Source organism: Numenius arquata, chromosome W, assembly GCF_964106895.1.
Source record: "Numenius arquata chromosome W, bNumArq3.hap1.1, whole genome shotgun sequence".
Classification (NCBI taxonomy): domain Eukaryota; kingdom Metazoa; phylum Chordata; class Aves; order Charadriiformes; family Scolopacidae; genus Numenius; species Numenius arquata.
This window is the reverse complement of record NC_133615.1, coordinates 1,705,880-1,723,722: the sequence shown is the minus strand read 5'-3', so window position 1 is coordinate 1,723,722 and position 17,843 is coordinate 1,705,880. Positions and strand designations below refer to the sequence as shown.

The following is a 17,843-nucleotide window of genomic DNA, read 5'->3' as shown; positions in this document are numbered from 1 at the left end:
AAAAAGTCCTTTTTTTGTCAACCGCCTTTTTATACTCATATATTTTTGGGGTGCGGTGATGGAGCGAACCCTTCCTTCACCTCTGCCCCTGGGTGAAAACTTTACGGGTAATCTCATCCCTCCTGAGTTTTCGTGGGATAACTCCATTTTGAACCAATACAGAGATAATTACAAGTTCTCCTTCCATAAACAGTGGCGCCTTTTCCTCTGCAATGGGCCGAGGGGCTTTTTATTTTTTATTTAAATAATATCAAGACTTTTAACAATTTGAGCGTAGCACAGGGCGTCACGGCATCTCAGAAGGGTTTTTTGTTTTAGGAGATGGAAATGGGAGCAACATTAGGCTTTGCTTTTCAGTGTATTTTCTGGATGTAACGATGAAGAGTCTTTGTAATTATTTATAAAACCGGAATTGTATTTTTCCTTAAGCGGGTCATCAGTGCACTCATTAATAGAAGTCCATTCAGTAACGTAGTCAGTGAAAATAAAATCTCTTAATTTGATTATTTATAATTTAACTAGTGCGGGAATGGAATACGCTGAGGAACGAGGATGTATTTTAGTTGGCTGCAGAAGGGGAGGTTCAAACTGATTAAAACACGTTTCTAATCTGTTCAGTCTCATCGGTGAGAACCCGGTGACTCCCAAAGCCCGGCGCGTCTTCTCCGCTTTTATCCCCGTGGGATCGCGAGGATGCGTCCTTTGAATTTTTGGTGGCTCGGTTCTTTTTCTCTTGGGAAGCATGAACTTCTGCTCTCGTGCAGTAATGCTATGAGCTGACCTTCATGCTGAGAACTAAAGAAGCATGAAAATAATGTAAATCATTAAATAAGACAAGCAGTACCTTTATTTAGGTGAAGAATGAAGTTTTACATAGAATAACAGCTTCATTTTTCTGTTATTTCTTCAAGGCTGATCTGAGGGGAAATATATATTGTCTTCCTGCCTGTCAGGCGTAGAGTTTAGACTAAGACAAGGATCCAGAGCTGTGCTAAGAGATAAGAAGATATTAATTTTAATCTACTGTATTTTGAAGACACGTTGGTGGAGTTTTAATTTTTATGCCTCACGCTCTTTCCAAAGGGTCGTGCGTGGTAACACCTTTTCTATTATTTCTTGTTGCAATAACAACTCAGATCCTGAATTAACAAGGAAGAGCAGGAAATACATAGATAAATGTATTAAAACATTTATGTTCATATAAAAATGTAATTCTCCTGTCCTTTTCAGACCTGGAGGAACTCCGTCGCCTTCGAGTTAGATTGTGCTGACTCCCCTTAAGGCAGACACAACCCAGCACGTTCACTTGACGCGACTTTATTTTAAACTCAGGATTTGTGCGCGTTAGCGGTGAAAAAGTACAAGGGGAATTATTATTTTTTTTTTTTAAAAAGGATTTGGATCTCTTGAGATGACAAAGCCACCCCTTAAGTACATGCAATTGAAAGTCTTCCCATTGAGAAGGCTGACGGGGTTGGGCGCTTGCTGACAGCAGTTATCTTTCTTGGGTCAGGAGAAACACATTCCTTATTCAAACATGCAAAGAGAAGACACTTTGCATTAAGAAATGCTGACATTTCTCCCAGTTAAAATTGTTTCCTCTCATCGCAGGATCAGCTGTCAGCTCGCAAAAAGGTAGCTCTAACAAACAGGGAGGTCATCCCAACAGGCAGCTCTCTAAACTAGCTGGAAGTGTTCCATTAGTCCCCGCGTCTCGGCTACAGGCTCGTTACAACCAATCTTTGACATTTTGGGGTAATAAATGCAGCCTGCTGGGGTCCTTCCAGGGAAAAGCCCATTTGTTGGAAGCTGGTGTTTGAGACCCGGCCCCACATCTGCTTTCCCGCGGCATCGCAGAATCCCCACGGGGCCTTTTGAGGAGCTCTTTAATGACGACGAGGAACGAGGATCTGCTTTGGTCCCGCCCGGCAAACAGGCCAGATTTCAGAGCACCTTCTTCATCTGAGTGACCTTCAGGCAAGGGAAAGACATAGAATTGTAGAATGGTTTGGATTGGAAGGGACCTTAAAGATCATCCAGTTCCAAGCCCCTGCCCTGGGCAGGGACACCTCCCACCAGACCAGGTTGCTCAAACCCCCCTCCAGCCTGGCCTTGAACCCCTCCAGGGATGGGGCAGCCACAGCTTCTCTGGGCAACCTGGGCTGGTGTTTCCCCAGTGCCAGGCCCATACGCAATAATTTACTTTTCAAAATTTACTTTTTTCTTGCATGATGGAAAACGAAGCTCTGTTCCTCTCCCAGAGGCCTTGGGGATCTGTTGGCACATGGATGAGTTATTTAATTTTGAATCTTGGAGCCTGTGACACCACGTGCTGCTGGGGGACAACCTCGGTAACCCCACCGAGCGCAGTTACTGTAGTGCAGAGAACTTTAAAGTGCTGTGTAAACTTCCATACTAAACCACTTACCTGCAAAATGGCTCTTATCTTGTATTTCATTTAAGTTCTACCTTTGACATGAATAAAAAAAAATCCCCCCGAGTCAATAGGGTTGCACGCAGGGGTCTGTCCTAATCCTTTATCCAAAGATACTTAGCGAAGACGTTGATACTACTTGCTGATATGAATTCTGTTAAACCCCAAAATCTCAATGGACGTCTACTTTTATAGGTCTCCATTAACCTTTTGGGGTTTTTTCTCCCTTTTTTTGGTACAATATCTAGCATTGAATATCCTCAGTCTGCAACTGGGGCATTGTGATAGGGCTGGGTTAACGTGAAATAATGAAAACGAATGTTCAGAAAAGTGTTTTCATCTGATGCGGAATAAGCGTAACCTTCTGAGATGTTATTTTAAATTATTTTTGTCTGAAGATAGAATTATAAAGCCAGGGCAAAGTACGATATCAGCATCCTGCAGTGCCAGGCTGTTCTGGAAAAATCTCACTAAACTCCCCCTTTCCAGCAATTCACAGAAAATTTCTAGGAAAAAAAAAAATTCTATGAAACACGGTAAGTTTTTTTGGAGAAAAAAAGTCTATATTTTCTTCAAGCCACCTTGATATTGCCGTAATATAATTAGAAGGAACAGGAAAACAGCACGTATCTCTATTTCCTTTGCAACCCTCCTCACCAGCCTTCTTCACATCTGCAGGCTTTTGAAATATTCAGGACTGAGAAAAAACCATACAGAGAGCAAAGATGGCAGTGCTAGACGATTATTGATATCTAAAATATTTATAGAATATATATTTGTAGTGCGTGACATCCTATGTGTGTATATATATATATGCGCGTAGGTATTTCCCGTCTAAATGTCTTACATCTGTGTGCTTTAGTGTGTTACATTGTCCTTGTTTGTGGTGCCTTACCTGTACTTAATTCTGCATAATTTCCACTAAAGTAATTATGCAAATTACTCATTTTAATGGTGTCCTTAAGAAAAACCCAGGGCACACCTACCCCGCTGTAGGAAAGGTGGTTGTTAGTGTGTGGTAATTGTTAAACACAGAATGACAGAGTGATATGGGGTGGGAAGGGACCTCTGGAGATCATCTAGTCCAACCCCCTGCCAAAGCAGGGCCACCCAGAGCAGGTCCCACAGGAAGGTTTCCAGGCGGGGTTGGAATGTCTCCAGAGATGGAGACTCCACCACCTCTGTGGGCAGCCTCTTCCAGGGCTCTGCCACCCTCACAGGAAAGAAGTTCCTCCTCATGTTTAGGTGGAACTTCTTATGTTCAAGTTTGTGCCCGTTTCCTCTTGTCCTGTCCCTGGGCACCACTGGAAAAAGACTGGCCCCATCCTCCTGACACCCACCCTTGAAGTATTTACAGGCCTTGATCAGATCCTCCCTCAGTCTTCCCTTCTCCAGACCCAAGTCCCTCAGCCTTTCCTCATCAGAGAGATGCTCCAGGCCCCTCATCATCTTTGTAGCCCTCTGCTGTCCCCTGTCCAGCAGTTCCCTGTCCTTCTTGAACTGGGGAGCCCAGAACTGGACCCAGTGCTCCAGCTGGGGCCTCCCCAGGGCAGAGCAGAGGGGGAGGATGACCTCCCTCCACCTGCTGGTCACCCTCTTCCTGATGCCCCCCAGGATGCCATTGGCCTTCTTGGCCACAAGGGCACATTGTTGGCTCATGGTCACTCTGTTGTCCAGTAGGACTCCCAGGTGTTTTTCCTCAGAGCTGCTCTCCAGCAGGTCACCCCCAGCCTTTACTGGTGCAGGGGGTGATGTATATTAATATTTTTATTATATTAATACAATAATTTTGGATGAAACTCAATGCACAGTTATGCATATACTGAACATAAAGCATAAAAAAAGCAAATATCAGGCTTTCTACCAGTGTAGTAAAATGCCAGGAATTAAAAAGAGAAATGGGGGAGAGGAGGCAACTGGGGTCAGGGTCCTGGAGCCTGTGCGTTGTGAAGAATAACTGGCAGGTAAGTATGAATTACGGGGTCTATAAATTAATTGCAGGTTTGTGACGACAGCGCCATAAAGCACACTAATGAAGATTGAGTAATTTATGATTGCGTCAGTGCTCTGATAAGTTCTGTGGTTTGTAAACTGTATAGAAACTGGTGGCTTTATGCGAGTTTGTTAGATAAATTATTCTGGGACCATAGTATTAAAAAAAAAAAAGTGTTAAAAATTACCACATGAACGTGATTCCATCTTAATTTTTTTTTTCTTTGGGTTTTTCTTGTTTCTTTTTCCTTCAGCCATTAATATCAACGCTGATTCTTCATAACTTGACCACGAAATTCTCTCTTTTTGTATATCTCTAGCATAAGCGACGATATTTTTTAAAACCTCTTCGGACAGCAGCCGAGTTATTGGTGTTTTCCTCCTGAATGATGCTTTATTTAAAAATAATCTGTAAAATTTCCTGTATTTTGGCTGCGTGGGTCTGGAGCCCCTGATTTAACGTCTCTCAAGAAGAACCCGATGCGGAGCGATGCTGATCCAACCGCGCGCAGCCCTCTGAGCCCTTTCCGTAGGAAATTAGGCAGCTAAGTTAATCAGGACACCTCATCAGTTTTAATTTGCACGCGTAGGGTTTGATCCGAACCGGATTGGGAGCTTCTGGGTATCCTAAATTATTCAATATATGGTAAAAAAAAGGCCCGATGTGGAAGAGGAACGGAGAAGGTGGCGTGTGAGAGCAGCGCTGGAGGGGCCCGGGGCAGATGCTTATTTCAGTGTAGGTAATAATTTAGCTCAAAAGCAGAAACAACAGCTCAAAATCAAGAAAACGCTGACATAAAACCTTCGCAGTCTTACTTTGATCTGCTTGGCTTTATGCATTATACCCAGTTTTTAAATAAAAGAATCTCATTTCAAAAGTGCACGCCGGTTTGGAGAGCGCCCAGGATTAATTGGGAGCGTGTGGTTGAGGTTGGTTACGATGTCTAGGACTCTGCCCTCATCTGTTTCGTACCAAACCTGGAAACTCTGTTGTCCGTAAGGCAAAAAAAAAAAAGGAATTTTTTTAGTTAGGGTGATGAAATGCAAACCCTGAAGAACAAAATTTTGTCTGTGTATCTGCCATATTATTCTAACCAGACATGGGTTTGGTCGCTTACAGCATATATTGCAACTTTTATCCTTATTTTCTGCATCCCCAATGAGAATTTTTGGTCCAATGTGCAAAAGAAATAACATAAATATATTGGGTACCATCTAAGAAATTGCTCTAAATCGTAACAAACTGCACAAGAAGAATAAGGGAGTACTTTGACCCTTCTCTGGTAGCTTGGCTGGTGGCACCTCTTAGTGTCCAACTCCTACCAGTTCAAAAACATTTGTGGATCATGAAGGTATCGTAGAAACAGGAGGAAAAAAAAACCACTGGGAAGTGAATCCTGAAATCATGAAGCCGTGTACTAAATAGGGTGCTTGAAAATTGAACGCTGAATGGTTCTTTGGGCAAGCGGGGTCCTCCTGGAGCCCCGAGGGAGCTGCGAAAAACCAGGATTTGATGGTGGAATTGAGGAGGACACTATAAATCCTAAAAAACCTGGGATCCAAGCTAAGGATGCGAGGGCAACCTCGACTCTTAATTTTCTTACCTTCTGTGCAATTGATTTTATCATTTTCACCTTCTTTTAATTTAGAAGCTGGTTTGTTTTTTTTTTTAACATTCTGGCTTTATAAATATTATAATCAAACACCGGGAACGATGGCTCGAGAAATGCGATTGGATTTTGTGTCTCAAATGAGAAGTCATGGATGGTACTTAGAAATGAATCTGCGGGGGAGTTGGACTAGATGATCTTTATGGTCCCTTCCAACTCTAAAAATTCAGTAAAATTCAGTGAAATTCTGGCTCTCTGGCAGCGACGGATATTCAGACCAGAGACTCATTGTTTCCCGAGACCTGGGAATTTTCCTGATAAAATAGACCTGGGTTCCTGAGTTCTTGCGTGTGTTTTTCAGTACGATGCTGAGGGGGTGTGTGTGGCTCATTAGAAATATGATGTTATTAACAGTTTTCCTCCAATTGCTAATTTCCATCATCCTAGTAGTACAATAATGATGAAATTAAATTAAATTAGCATATCATATAGCATACTGAAAACCTCTGAATACATTACAGTAATACAAGGCAACAGATAATTGCTGGCTTAATAAGAATTCATTTTCAGCAAAGATAATTCAACCTTTTTCTTCTTCCAATCGCGTGGGACAGGTTTCCGTCTTATTGATTATCTCCTCATCTTCTCTAAACCCAGTCCAGAAGTGCTCCTTGGTTCTATCAAAGTGTCTCTGCTTTAAATAATTTGAATTTTGTAGCATTTATCAGTGGATTTGTCTTGTACCTGTAGGTGTCGGTCCGTGCGTTGACTTGTAGGACCTTGCTACGTAGGAGGTTGGCATCTAATCCTTTGAAATGACCAAGATTTTATTACCTCTCTACTCGCTTAGTGAGAATTATATCTGTATTTTGTTATACATAAATCTTACATGTCTTCTAAATTGAGGTTTTAATTTTTTCATTTGGGAAAAAACCACATTAACATCAACTGTTTAAGTGTATTTTCTAGGATAAATGTTTTCCCTGGTATTTAATCTTTAATAGGCTCTGGGTTAATGAAAGTAATTTGAATTACAGATATATTTTCTGTTTATGTCTAATATTTTTTAGGCTCATTGAAATGATTTACTTGCTAAGCCTTAATTTATTTCCGCTCCCTGCCACTTTCATTTCCCACCCCCCCCCTCTTTTTTTGCAGTCCCGCCGTGGTTTTTAATTCGCCCTTCAAATCTTTATGCCTACGAGAGTATGGACATTGAGTTTGAATGCGCCGTGGCTGGTAAACCTGTGCCTACGGTGGAGTGGATCAAGAATGGAGAAGTCGTCATCCCTAGCGACTATTTTCAGATAGTGGTAATTATCTGCCTTATACTTATTAGAATATATGTATTTTTTTTTACTAAGCTGTGAAATATATTCTGATATTCCATCCAATAACTTAATAAATTTATGAATTGGATGAAGACAAAATTTCTGCTGCCTCTTAAAACAAATACTGCGTTGAGGAGTGTTAGGTCGAGTACATTGACATTGTCTCCAAGTTGTAGAGCTGAAACTGGGCTTTCCATGGAGCAGTAACGATGTCCATTCATGCGCTGAGCTTCTGTTCCTAATACTGTTTACCACGTGTTAATGGCTTCCCTTCTCCTTGTCCCTTGTGAACACAAATAATAGATTTCTTCTCCAAGGAAGTTGTTCTCTAACACAAGGGGTTAAAAATGATAAGGGTCATTGGACGTAATTATGACTTAATTACAGCTTTTCAAGGAGCATTATAGAATCATAGAATCACTTAGGTTGGAAGGGACCTTCAAGATTATCTAGTCCAACCATCAGCCTAACTCTGACAAAAAAAAACCATCACTAAACCATCACCCAGCACCATGTCAGCCTGTCTTTTGAACACCTCCAGGGATGGTGCCTCAACCACTTCCCTGGGCAGCCCATTCCGAGGCTTGATGACCCTTTCAGTGTAAATATTTTCCCTAATATCCATCCTAAACCTCCCCTGGTGCAACTTGAGGCCGTTTCCTCTAGTCCTGTTGCCTGTTCCTTGGGAGAAGAGACCGACCCCCCCCGGCTACACCCTCCTTTCAGGTAGCTGTAGAGAGCAATAAGGTCCCCCCTCAGCCTCCTTTTCTCCAGGCTGAACACCCCCAGCTCCCTCAGCCTCTCCTCACAAGACTTGTGCTCCAGACCCCTCACCAGCTCCGTTGCCCTTCATCATTGTGCACCCTCCCCAAAATAACATCCCCATCCAGGACTCCAACCTCTTTTAGTTTAAATATCACTATAATATAGGCTGTCTTTTCTGAAAGGGTAGATCTAGGTGGCCCCTCCTGAAAGCCGCATCACGTGTAGATGACAAAACCGAGGCATTGGGGACCCTCCTTGGAAGCTTCAGCCACCGTGAAGATGTCCTTAGGCCACGAGGTGTGGCTTGGTTCAGCGCCTTGTAATTTTTCACCTTGTAACAGATAATATTGATTATCATCACGTCTTTAATGACAAAAAAAAAGGTGGTTTCTGATGTGGTTTTCAAAAATCCAATCTTTTTTTTTTTTTTATTCATCATGGTTTATTAGAAGCAGCCAGAAGCTGTCCAAGGAAAAGACACCTCTATTGCTATGATGGTTGTGTGGTGGAAAATGATTTCATTTAATAGTTAATGGAAGGCATATTTCAGCCAGAGGTTATCCCTCACTTGAGATATTTTACCCACCTTAATTGGCTGCCTCTTTTGCTAAGGGAAGTTTAAAGTTAAATCTGTTTCGGATGAAGTAGGCGTAGAGTGACCTTTTCTGAAGGATCTCCAGGCCTCGAGCCACGAGGAGGGTTTGACCTTCACAACAGCCTTTGTTCAAAGATGCAGAGTTGAAAGTTCTTTTAAATCTTCCCCTGCAGCAAAGGGCCGAGATAAAATTCAAAGCTCTACTCGAGTGATTGCTGGAATTTGGAGCTTAAATCTCCAGAAGGGTGCGGGATGGACTCCGTGCAAGAAAAAGGGGATTCACCGCTGGGCTGGGGGCACCTTCGAACAAAACGCAAAGACCACAAAGTGTCAAGAGATTCCTGATGAAAGGGCTTATGGTTACAGCCCTCTGAGGACCAGGGCTATTTGCGCTGGAGCCGAGATTACATCCATAGTACTTTGTTTCTCAGAAAGGTTTTATAATCCACATTTGCTTTGGATGGTGTTTTTTCTAATTAATTCTCTCCATTTCCTTTCTTTTTTCTTTCGCTCTCTCTCCAGGGTGGCAGCAACTTAAGGATTCTGGGCTTGGTAAAGTCAGATGAAGGTTTTTATCAGTGTGTAGCTGAAAACGAAGCTGGAAACGCACAGGCCAGTGCACAGCTAATCATCCCAGAGCCTGGTAAGATGCAAAGGACACACAGAATTGTAGATGTAATTAATGCTATTAACATAAAAATCCCAAATGAGCAGCTACTATTCTTTACTCCCTCTTACTTATCCAGCTGGCTGTAGTTAAAAGCGTGTCCAGGCTATCAGATAATATGAGGAATTTTGTTCACTGGGGCAATTGCAAATGCTGGCCTTGTCCTAGAAATGACTCGAGGCCAACGAAAGCTGCAGGAGAAGCCAACGGCAACGTCTTGCCATCTATTGGTGGGCTTTATCCTGCTGAATTACGAGAAGTCCATAAGTAATAGAGAATTATATCGTACATAATTTTGTGTTAAGCTGTCGTAGAATGTTTGTCTCGGGGAAAGGGAAAGAGAAGAAAAAGAACGTAAGAGGAAGAACAGTTCTTCAGTGGGATATCAAGTGCAGCCAACCATTGAGATCAGAAGGTTTGTGTCTATGTTCAGGAAGGGTGAATATTTTTATTTTATTGCTCTGAAATTAATAGGTGGCCTACAAGAAAGCTGGGGAGGGACTCCTGATCAGGGTGGGGAGCCATAGCATGAGGGGGAACGGTTTTATGCTGAAAGAGGGGAGATTGAGATGAGATCTGGGGAAGAACATCTTTGCTGTGAGGGTGGTGAGAGCCTGGCCCAGGTTGCCCAGAGAAGCTGTGGCTGCCCCATCCCTGGAGAGGTTCAAGGCCAGGTTGGATGGGGCTTTGAGCAACCTGGTCTGGTGGGAGGTGTCCCTGCCCATGGCAGGGGTTTGGAATTGGATGGTCCTTAAGGTCCCTTCCAACCCAAACCATGCGATGACTCTGTGACTGCACTGTGCAGCAGCAGAAGTATTTACTGCTTTATGAGTTTTTAAGTAACAGAAAGATGTCTTCATCTTAAGCTCGATGATATGTAAAACATGGATAAAAGCCTTTCAAAGTTTGTGGGTTGTAAATGATTAATGACCTGCACTGGGCTGCAGGTTACGCGCGATACTTCTCATTGTAAGCTGAGGAGACTATGCTGAAGTGTTATTCGTGCTCCAATTTGGACTGGGAAGAGCAGAATCTTGGTAGCCCACAGATACTCGGTCAAGACAGCCCTACTGAGATCAATTAACCAGCCTGACAGCTCGTACCATAGAATTTATTTGGGAAATCCTTTGAAAAGTTTCCACACAGCATCAGTGTGAAGTTTTTAAAGCTTTGCCAAAAATCTGGCTTTCTGGAAGTACAGAAATAAGCATGGCCGTGGTCCAGGTTCTTGTGAGCTGCAGTAATTTGACTCTTAAGGACTCCTGGCTGAAGACTGAGCAGTGATGTTTGCTGAGATCCGTCAAAGCTGACTCCTGTAAGCTCTTGTGTAACCAGCAGTATCATCCAGAGTGGTTCCAGGCCAGGGACGTTGACATTACCAGATGGCCATAGCTGAGATCATTTGGTAGACAGAAGTGAGGAGTAAGCACCGCTGAAAGCCACAGGTCCCCAGTGTGCCAAGTCCCCTCCATGTAAATACTCAAGGCAAAGGAAAACGGGAACAGGGCTGAGGTTTCTCTCTCTGTTTTCTGCCTTGGCCCCAAATCTATGGCTGAACATGGATTTTGGACATCTTTGAAGCTCACCTCCCTCTTATTCCTTTTCCCTTGTGATTCAGCGTCTCCTTTATAAGCCCGTTCTCTTTCTTTTCTCTCCACTGCCTGAAAGCAGCTCCAGTAGCAACTGGGGAATTGGCAGAGACCTCTCAGCCCCTCTCTCCCCTGGATTCTCGTGCTGCAGACAGTTTGCAGCCGTGAAACTTGGCAGCAGGAGATGCGGGAGGGGGGTAAATGGAGATGTAGCGTCCATAGAGTCATTATAATTATCCTCCTCTTGCTATTGTGACCCTCTATCCTGAGCTCCCTCTTCACCCAGGGCTAATTAACGAACTGAGGTTGACGGGTGGGTGTCGGGGATCAAGAGGCGGATATTTATTTGGGTTCCCACCTCAGTACGTGCCCTCCACCCTGGATTTCGCCAGCTGAGGGTTTCCCTCTGTGCAGTCACCAGAGGTGACGATGAGGTTATCTTCCCTCGGGGACGAATGTGAAAATGAGAAGAGGCTTAGAAACTAGATTTCACTGGCAGAAAAAATGTCTGTGTGATCTGGAGGAGGGCTGGCTGTGTTGAGAGGGACATCGTCTGGCTCAAAACCAACCTACTCCTGGGATGAGAGGGACGTGGTCCCGCTCAAAACCAACCTACTCCTGGGATGAGAGGGACGTGGTCCCGCTCAAAACCAACCTACTCCTGGGATGAGAGGGACAGGGTCCCGCTCAAAACCAACCTACTCCTGGGATGAGAGGGACACAGTCCTGCTCAAAACCAACCTACTCCTGGGATGAGAGGGACGTGGTCCCGCTCAAAACCAACCTACTCCTGGGATGAGAGGGACAGGGTCCCGCTCAAAACCAACCTACTCCTGGGATGAGAGGGACACAGTCCTGCTCAAAACCAACCTACTCCTGGGATGAGAGGGACACAGTCGTGCTCAAAACCAACCTACTGCTGGGGTGAGAGGGACATCGTCTGGCTCAAAACCAACCTACTCCTGGGATGAGAGGGACGTGGTCCCGCTCAAAACCAACCTACTCCTGGGATGAGAGGGACACAGTCCTGCTCAAAACCAACCTACTCCTGGGATGAGAGGGACGTGGTCCCGCTCAAAACCAACCTACTCCTGGGATGAGAGGGACAGGGTCCCGCTCAAAACCAACCTACTCCTGGGATGAGAGGGACACAGTCCTGCTCAAAACCAACCTACTCCTGGGATGAGAGGGACGTGGTCCCGCTCAAAACCAACCTACTCCTGGGATGAGAGGGACAGGGTCCCGCTCAAAACCAACCTACTCCTGGGATGAGAGGGACACAGTCCTGCTCAAAACCAACCTACTCCTGGGATGAGAGGGACACAGTCGTGCTCAAAACCAACCTACTGCTGGGGTGAGAGGGACATTGTCCCGCTCAAAACCAACCTACTCCTGGGATGAGAGGGACACAGTCGTGCTCAAAACCAACCTACTGCTGGGGTGAGAGGGACATTGTCCCGCTCAAAACCAACCTACTCCTGGGATGAGAGGGACGTGGTCCCGCTCAAAACCAACCTACTCCACTTCAGATCTCGCCATGGGGAGATACAGAGTTGTTTTGCCTTTATTTTTGGTCTTCTTTCTGCTTTCTTTAAAGCTGAATCCCTCATTCAGCTCATGCATTCAGGTTGTGTTTACACGCCTGAAGCTCTGGAGGAACCAGGCCACCTCCTGCTGGAGTAGGGTTTAATCCGGTGCTCGGATCATCCGCGGGGAAAACGGGGTAACTCACTGCTGGTCCCGGTTAGTCATTCCCAAGTGAAATGCTGTCAGTGAATTTTACGCCCTGTATTGGTGTTTATTGTGTTTGGCGTTGGATTAAAATTAAAATAGGAGAAAATGAAAAGAAAATCCTAAAGAGCTACGGGGACACCATTGTAAACTGTCTCCATTTCCCTTTTTAAGTGATGGATTACTTTTTTTCTGGCTATTTAATCAGATCTTCAAACAATGCGGCTCCCGATTCCTCGGAGATGAAGGGGAGGGCCGGCCCGTGCAGATGGTGGAGAAGCCAGCTCTAAATACAAATGAAGCGGTGGGACCGGCCGCGGCGGGAGGAACGTACCCCCCGCTGCTTTGAATTGCGTTGGGGCCATGCTCAGCACGTGTCCGGTGCTCAGCTTGGGCTCCGTGGGGGCACCGCCGAGTAGCCACGGTTTGGCCGGGGAGGGGGGCTCTGATGTGGGCTACCCCCTGCCGGGGGCTGGCTACGACCCAGCAGAGCCCGCATTTGCTGTCGGTGTGTTTTTATGAGACCACAAAGAAGGTTCGATATATTCATTAATAGCTGTCATCCCTTTCTGGAGCCATTAATGGGGCATTAAGGGGTATAAACAGACACATATTAAAGGTGTGAAGTCTGAGCTTCCTTTTTCTGAAAGCCGGGGTTAAATAAACCCTTCATTAAACTAATAATGACTTTACCCCAGTAGTGATTTCTACCCCAAAATTACATCAGAGTGAAAGAATCAGGTTTTTTTGGTTTTGGGGGATTCACAAGACTACAGATGGTTTTCCCTTTTATTAATTGCGAATCATTTGGACCATCCAGTGGGGTTAAAAAGAGTTGTTGATGTACTTTTGAGGGGTTTTGAAAGCTTTATTCGGATAGAAAGGTAAAATGAGTCCGATTGCTCCTACGACCGTTGTGTAGATTCACACCCATCGCTGACCACCATTAACCGAGGAACCCGAAGCAGCAGCCCCTAAGTTGGCATCCAAACCAGGTATAACTGAGCTCACATTGAGACCAAATCTACCCCTCGCAAAGGCTGCGCTGCTTAAATTGCAATTAGACGCTTAGAGAAATGAAAAGTGAAAGCCAAAGGGGCTGGGAGCTCCCGCGGATAATAGCTGCCGCTTTTAGTATTCCGGATGTAGCCATTGGATGCTCAAAACTCTTCCGATAACGTGTTGCTCAGACTGTAAAAAGCCAACGAGCTCCCGGAGAAAGATAAAATTTCTGTCCTATTTAGCGGGGATTATGGCTGAGGAGGCCCGGTACTTACCAGGGCATTATGAACTAGAGGAAAATAAGCGATGGTTGATGCTCTGCAAGACAGGCATTAGTCAATAAATCAAAGTACATTTGTGGATGCCAGCACCCTTAGGGAAAAAAAGGCGCTTGGGATTGTTTCTTTTTCTTTTTTCCTTTCTTTCCCATTAACAACCTTAATGTTCCCCTCTTAGGAAGAGATTTCTCGCCAGTTTATAACAAGGGGAAAAAAACCCGCAGCTTTAAATGCTTCTTGTTTCTTTGCAAAACAAAACAATAAATGAACCAGATTTAAGGCCCTTTCAGGTCTCTCATCATCTCCAATTCCCACATTGGCTCCCTCTATTTCTGCTCCCTTACTCTGCCAAAGGGTGATGGACTTTATACGGTCTATGGGAATGTGTGATCCTAGGAAGCAGGTACCAGAAATCAAGCCTGCAATATATAGTTCTGGTTACGCGTAGCGGAAAACAAATTCTCAGCAAGAAAAAGGCAGATGAAAGAGATCTCAGCCGACTGTCGTATTTTTATAGCTGTATAAAACCTGTTATTTGCACACCTAGAAAATGAATAGAGAGCGGCGTGGTGGTGAGTGATGGACGTGCATAACTTCGGATGAGGCGAGCATCCCAGAGGAAAATCTTCCTATAAAGAACTCCCAGACAGTTATTTGCTTTATGCTGGTGGCTTCTCACAGATCCCTCCTTCAGAGAGTCACGAGATGCTGGGGGGGGGGATTGTTTTATTCTAGCAGGTGAAAGATCCGATAAAGCCAGCCTTGAAATAACCAACTTGTGTATACGGTAGGATAATTATTAGCTGCGTTCCTGCAATAAATCCCTGGCTGGACAGATCTTTGGCTTAGGGAGAGACCCTCTCCCAGAGACCGGTGAAAGTGCTGTATTTCAGTCTTCGCTCTTGGCATTGTAAGCGGTAGGTGGTTCGGCAAAAGGAGCAGCAAAGCGATAGCCCTAGGGGGAAGGGTTTGACACTGAAAGAGGGGAGATTGAGATGAGATCTGGGGAAGAACTTCTTTGCTGTGAGGGTGGTGAGACCCTGGCCCAGGTTGCCCAGAGAAGCTGTGGCTGCCCCATCCCTGGAGGGGTTCAAGGGCAGGTTGGAGGGGGCTTGGAGCAACCCGGTCTGGTAGGAGGTGTCCCTGCCCAGGGCAGGGGGTTGGAACTAGATGATCCTGAAGGTCCCTTCCAACCCAAAGCAGTCCATGATTCTATGAAAGAAGACCATCTCTTAAATGGCAAAACTAACTAGTACTTGGGCTCTTTGTGCTGCCACACAAGGAGGAGTAGCAGGTGGTAGGACAAGAGGAAATGGCCTCAAGTTGCACCAGGGGAGGTTTAGGATGAATATTTGGAAAAAGTTCTTCCCCGAAAGGGTTGTCAAGCATTGGAAGTGGTGGAGTCGCCATCCCTGGAGGTATTTAAAAGCCAGGCAGACATGGTGCTGAGGTACATGGGTTAGTGGTGGCTTTGTCAGTGTTGCGTTGATGGTTGGACTTGATGATCTTAAAGGTCCCATCCAACCTAGACCATTCTATGATGCTATGATACAACACCAGAATTATTTGAGGAAGGGATTGCATGTCCATCCACGGATGATCTCCAGATATTTGAGGATGTCTAAAGACAGATGTTGCAGGGAGACGGGGCAGGGTGCAGAGAACTGAAGCTTGTGGGTGGCCTGGTCCTCAATGGCAGGTCCCCCTCGAGTGGGTGTTTGAGCCCCGGAGCCACTTTCTGTGGCGTTCACTTGGTCGTTTTTGTCATGTACTTGTTTCTTTTTAATTCCTCTACTTACAAGTTGTGTAGCTCCTTCTCATGTCAGCTTTTCAGCTTAACAGCGACCAGATTTAACATCTTTGCATGCGCCAGATCTTTGCAAAGACTTTGCATTTCTTTATAATAAGACTGAGATGATTGGGAAACCCGTGAATTACTTTTTCCTTGCCAAAGAAACAGTGGTTGACTCAATTTTCAAAAACCTTCCTTTCTCTCGGAGTTCCTCCTACAAAACATTTCCTGAGGCACCATTTCCCTTCCTTTTATTATTGTAAGTATTATTTAGTATTATTTATAATTAATTATTATTTATAATTATGGTATAGTGTTATTTATAATTATTTCCCTATTAAAAAAACAACCATGAAACAAAATCCATCTCTGTGCTAAGAAACTGAGCTTATATTGGCATTAAAAGTTCAGAAAAACTAGTCTGAAATAAACCCCATGATTTCAAATATCAGGGAAAACAGGGGGGTTATTGTAACAATTGGTAGAAGTGAAAAAATAGCGAGAAGGAATGCTCTTTATTGGGAATTTTAAAAAAGAGGTTGAGCAGACATATCTGTGTGCTAATAATCCCCATCCTGCCTTCGCAGAGGAAGCTGGGATGTGCTGTCTCTTCCGTCTGCTCTTTATGCCCTGAATTAAAAATAGCAAATTTGGCAGAGCCGCTTCGCTTTGTGTAGGCAGAGACAGAGCAGAAGAAAGAAGGGCGAGACTATTCCAAGATCCCACTCATAAATTTCAGAGTAGGATACATATATATATATATTTATTATTTTTTTCCTCTAACTCAGAGAATGGTAGTTCTACTGGGATGTGAAAATGTGTTTATTTTTTTAAGGCTTATTTAAGCTCGTGGTTCAGCTTATACTCACTATATGGACTTCTTTTAAATAAAAGAGGGTGGGGGAAAGTTCCTGCCCTGGACCGGGGACCCTTCGCATGGCCTTGCCCATGTTGCTAGGTGGCTTTTGGCTAGAAAACTGGTGCGTGGCTCCAAGGGAGAGACAGGAGATGGTGTGTGGTGTCACCTTCCATCCCACGCAGTTCTCCAGCACCTTCTGAGCAGATTTAGCACCTTCAAAGCCTGCTTTTACCTGCAGGAGAGTTTCCCCTGACGTATCAACCACAAAAGAGCCTGATGCCCAGGGATGGGGAGAAGAACAACCTCCTGAACCAGAGCATCAGGATCTTTTGTGTTGGAACAAGAGATTTAACGTCCCTGGTTTGGTATGCACAGCAGATAAGCTGCTCACATTTATTACCTTGCATAAGCAGTAATAATCATGGTAATAGTAAGAATAAATTTTTGGTTTTATGCCTTTATGGTGGTCTTTGCCATAATATTATGACACCGTATGGGGGATTTATAACAGACATATGCAAAAATGCAAAATCAGCAGAATATTTTTCTAGTTAAAAAAAAGTTGGTATAGAAAGACCATCCTAAAGCCAGCAGAGGTGCTTAGAAGGCACCTCTGGATAGACTCACTGCAAGAGGTTATCTTGGAATATTTTGGGGGCTTCCATCTTTGCATGTCTTTAAGAACAGGTTAGGTCAACATCTGCTGGTTGGGGATATTTTTAATCTCTCCATGGGGTGTAGGAAAGGATTAGTTGGGTTCATGAGATCATGTCTGGTTCTGCATCCATTGATATAGTGAATATGCTGGAAACTTTGGAGTGGAAACTTTGGATTCTGGGAAGATGTGGTTAGAGAGGCTTGATCTTGTCGTTAAAATAATGATATGGAAATGGGTGGCTTTGTTTTGTAAGAGCTGTAGTGGTTTAAAGACCTGGCGGCTGGGTTTCTACACCACCACAGTCTTCAGTGAAGCTCAGGAGATGAGTTTCAGTGCTGGAGTCACTCTGCTTTCTCCCAACTGACGGAAGCTGCGGTGCAGGCAAGATCTTGAACATCCGGACAGTTGGGGAGGAATTCAGCCCCTTGGGCCAGGGGGAAAAGGGATGGAGAGTGTGGTGAGACCAGGAGATGGTCAGAAGTAGGATGTCTCTCCTTATTGTTGGATGTGTCGCCATGAAATGTCAGGTATTCTGGGGTG

At 44.5% G+C, this 17,843-nt stretch overlaps 1 protein-coding gene across 1 annotated transcript in view; it reads left to right on the top strand.

Moving 5' to 3' along the window:
- The window catches only part of LOC141476561 (netrin receptor DCC), a 581,575-nt gene that overhangs the window by 355,787 nt on the left and 207,945 nt on the right, over positions 1-17,843 (top strand). The window contains exons 6-7 of the mRNA XM_074165252.1: positions 7,195-7,349; positions 9,250-9,370. Coding sequence (XP_074021353.1) covers positions 7,195-7,349; positions 9,250-9,370 — 276 coding nt within the window. The remainder of the gene's footprint in view (positions 1-7,194; positions 7,350-9,249; positions 9,371-17,843) is intronic.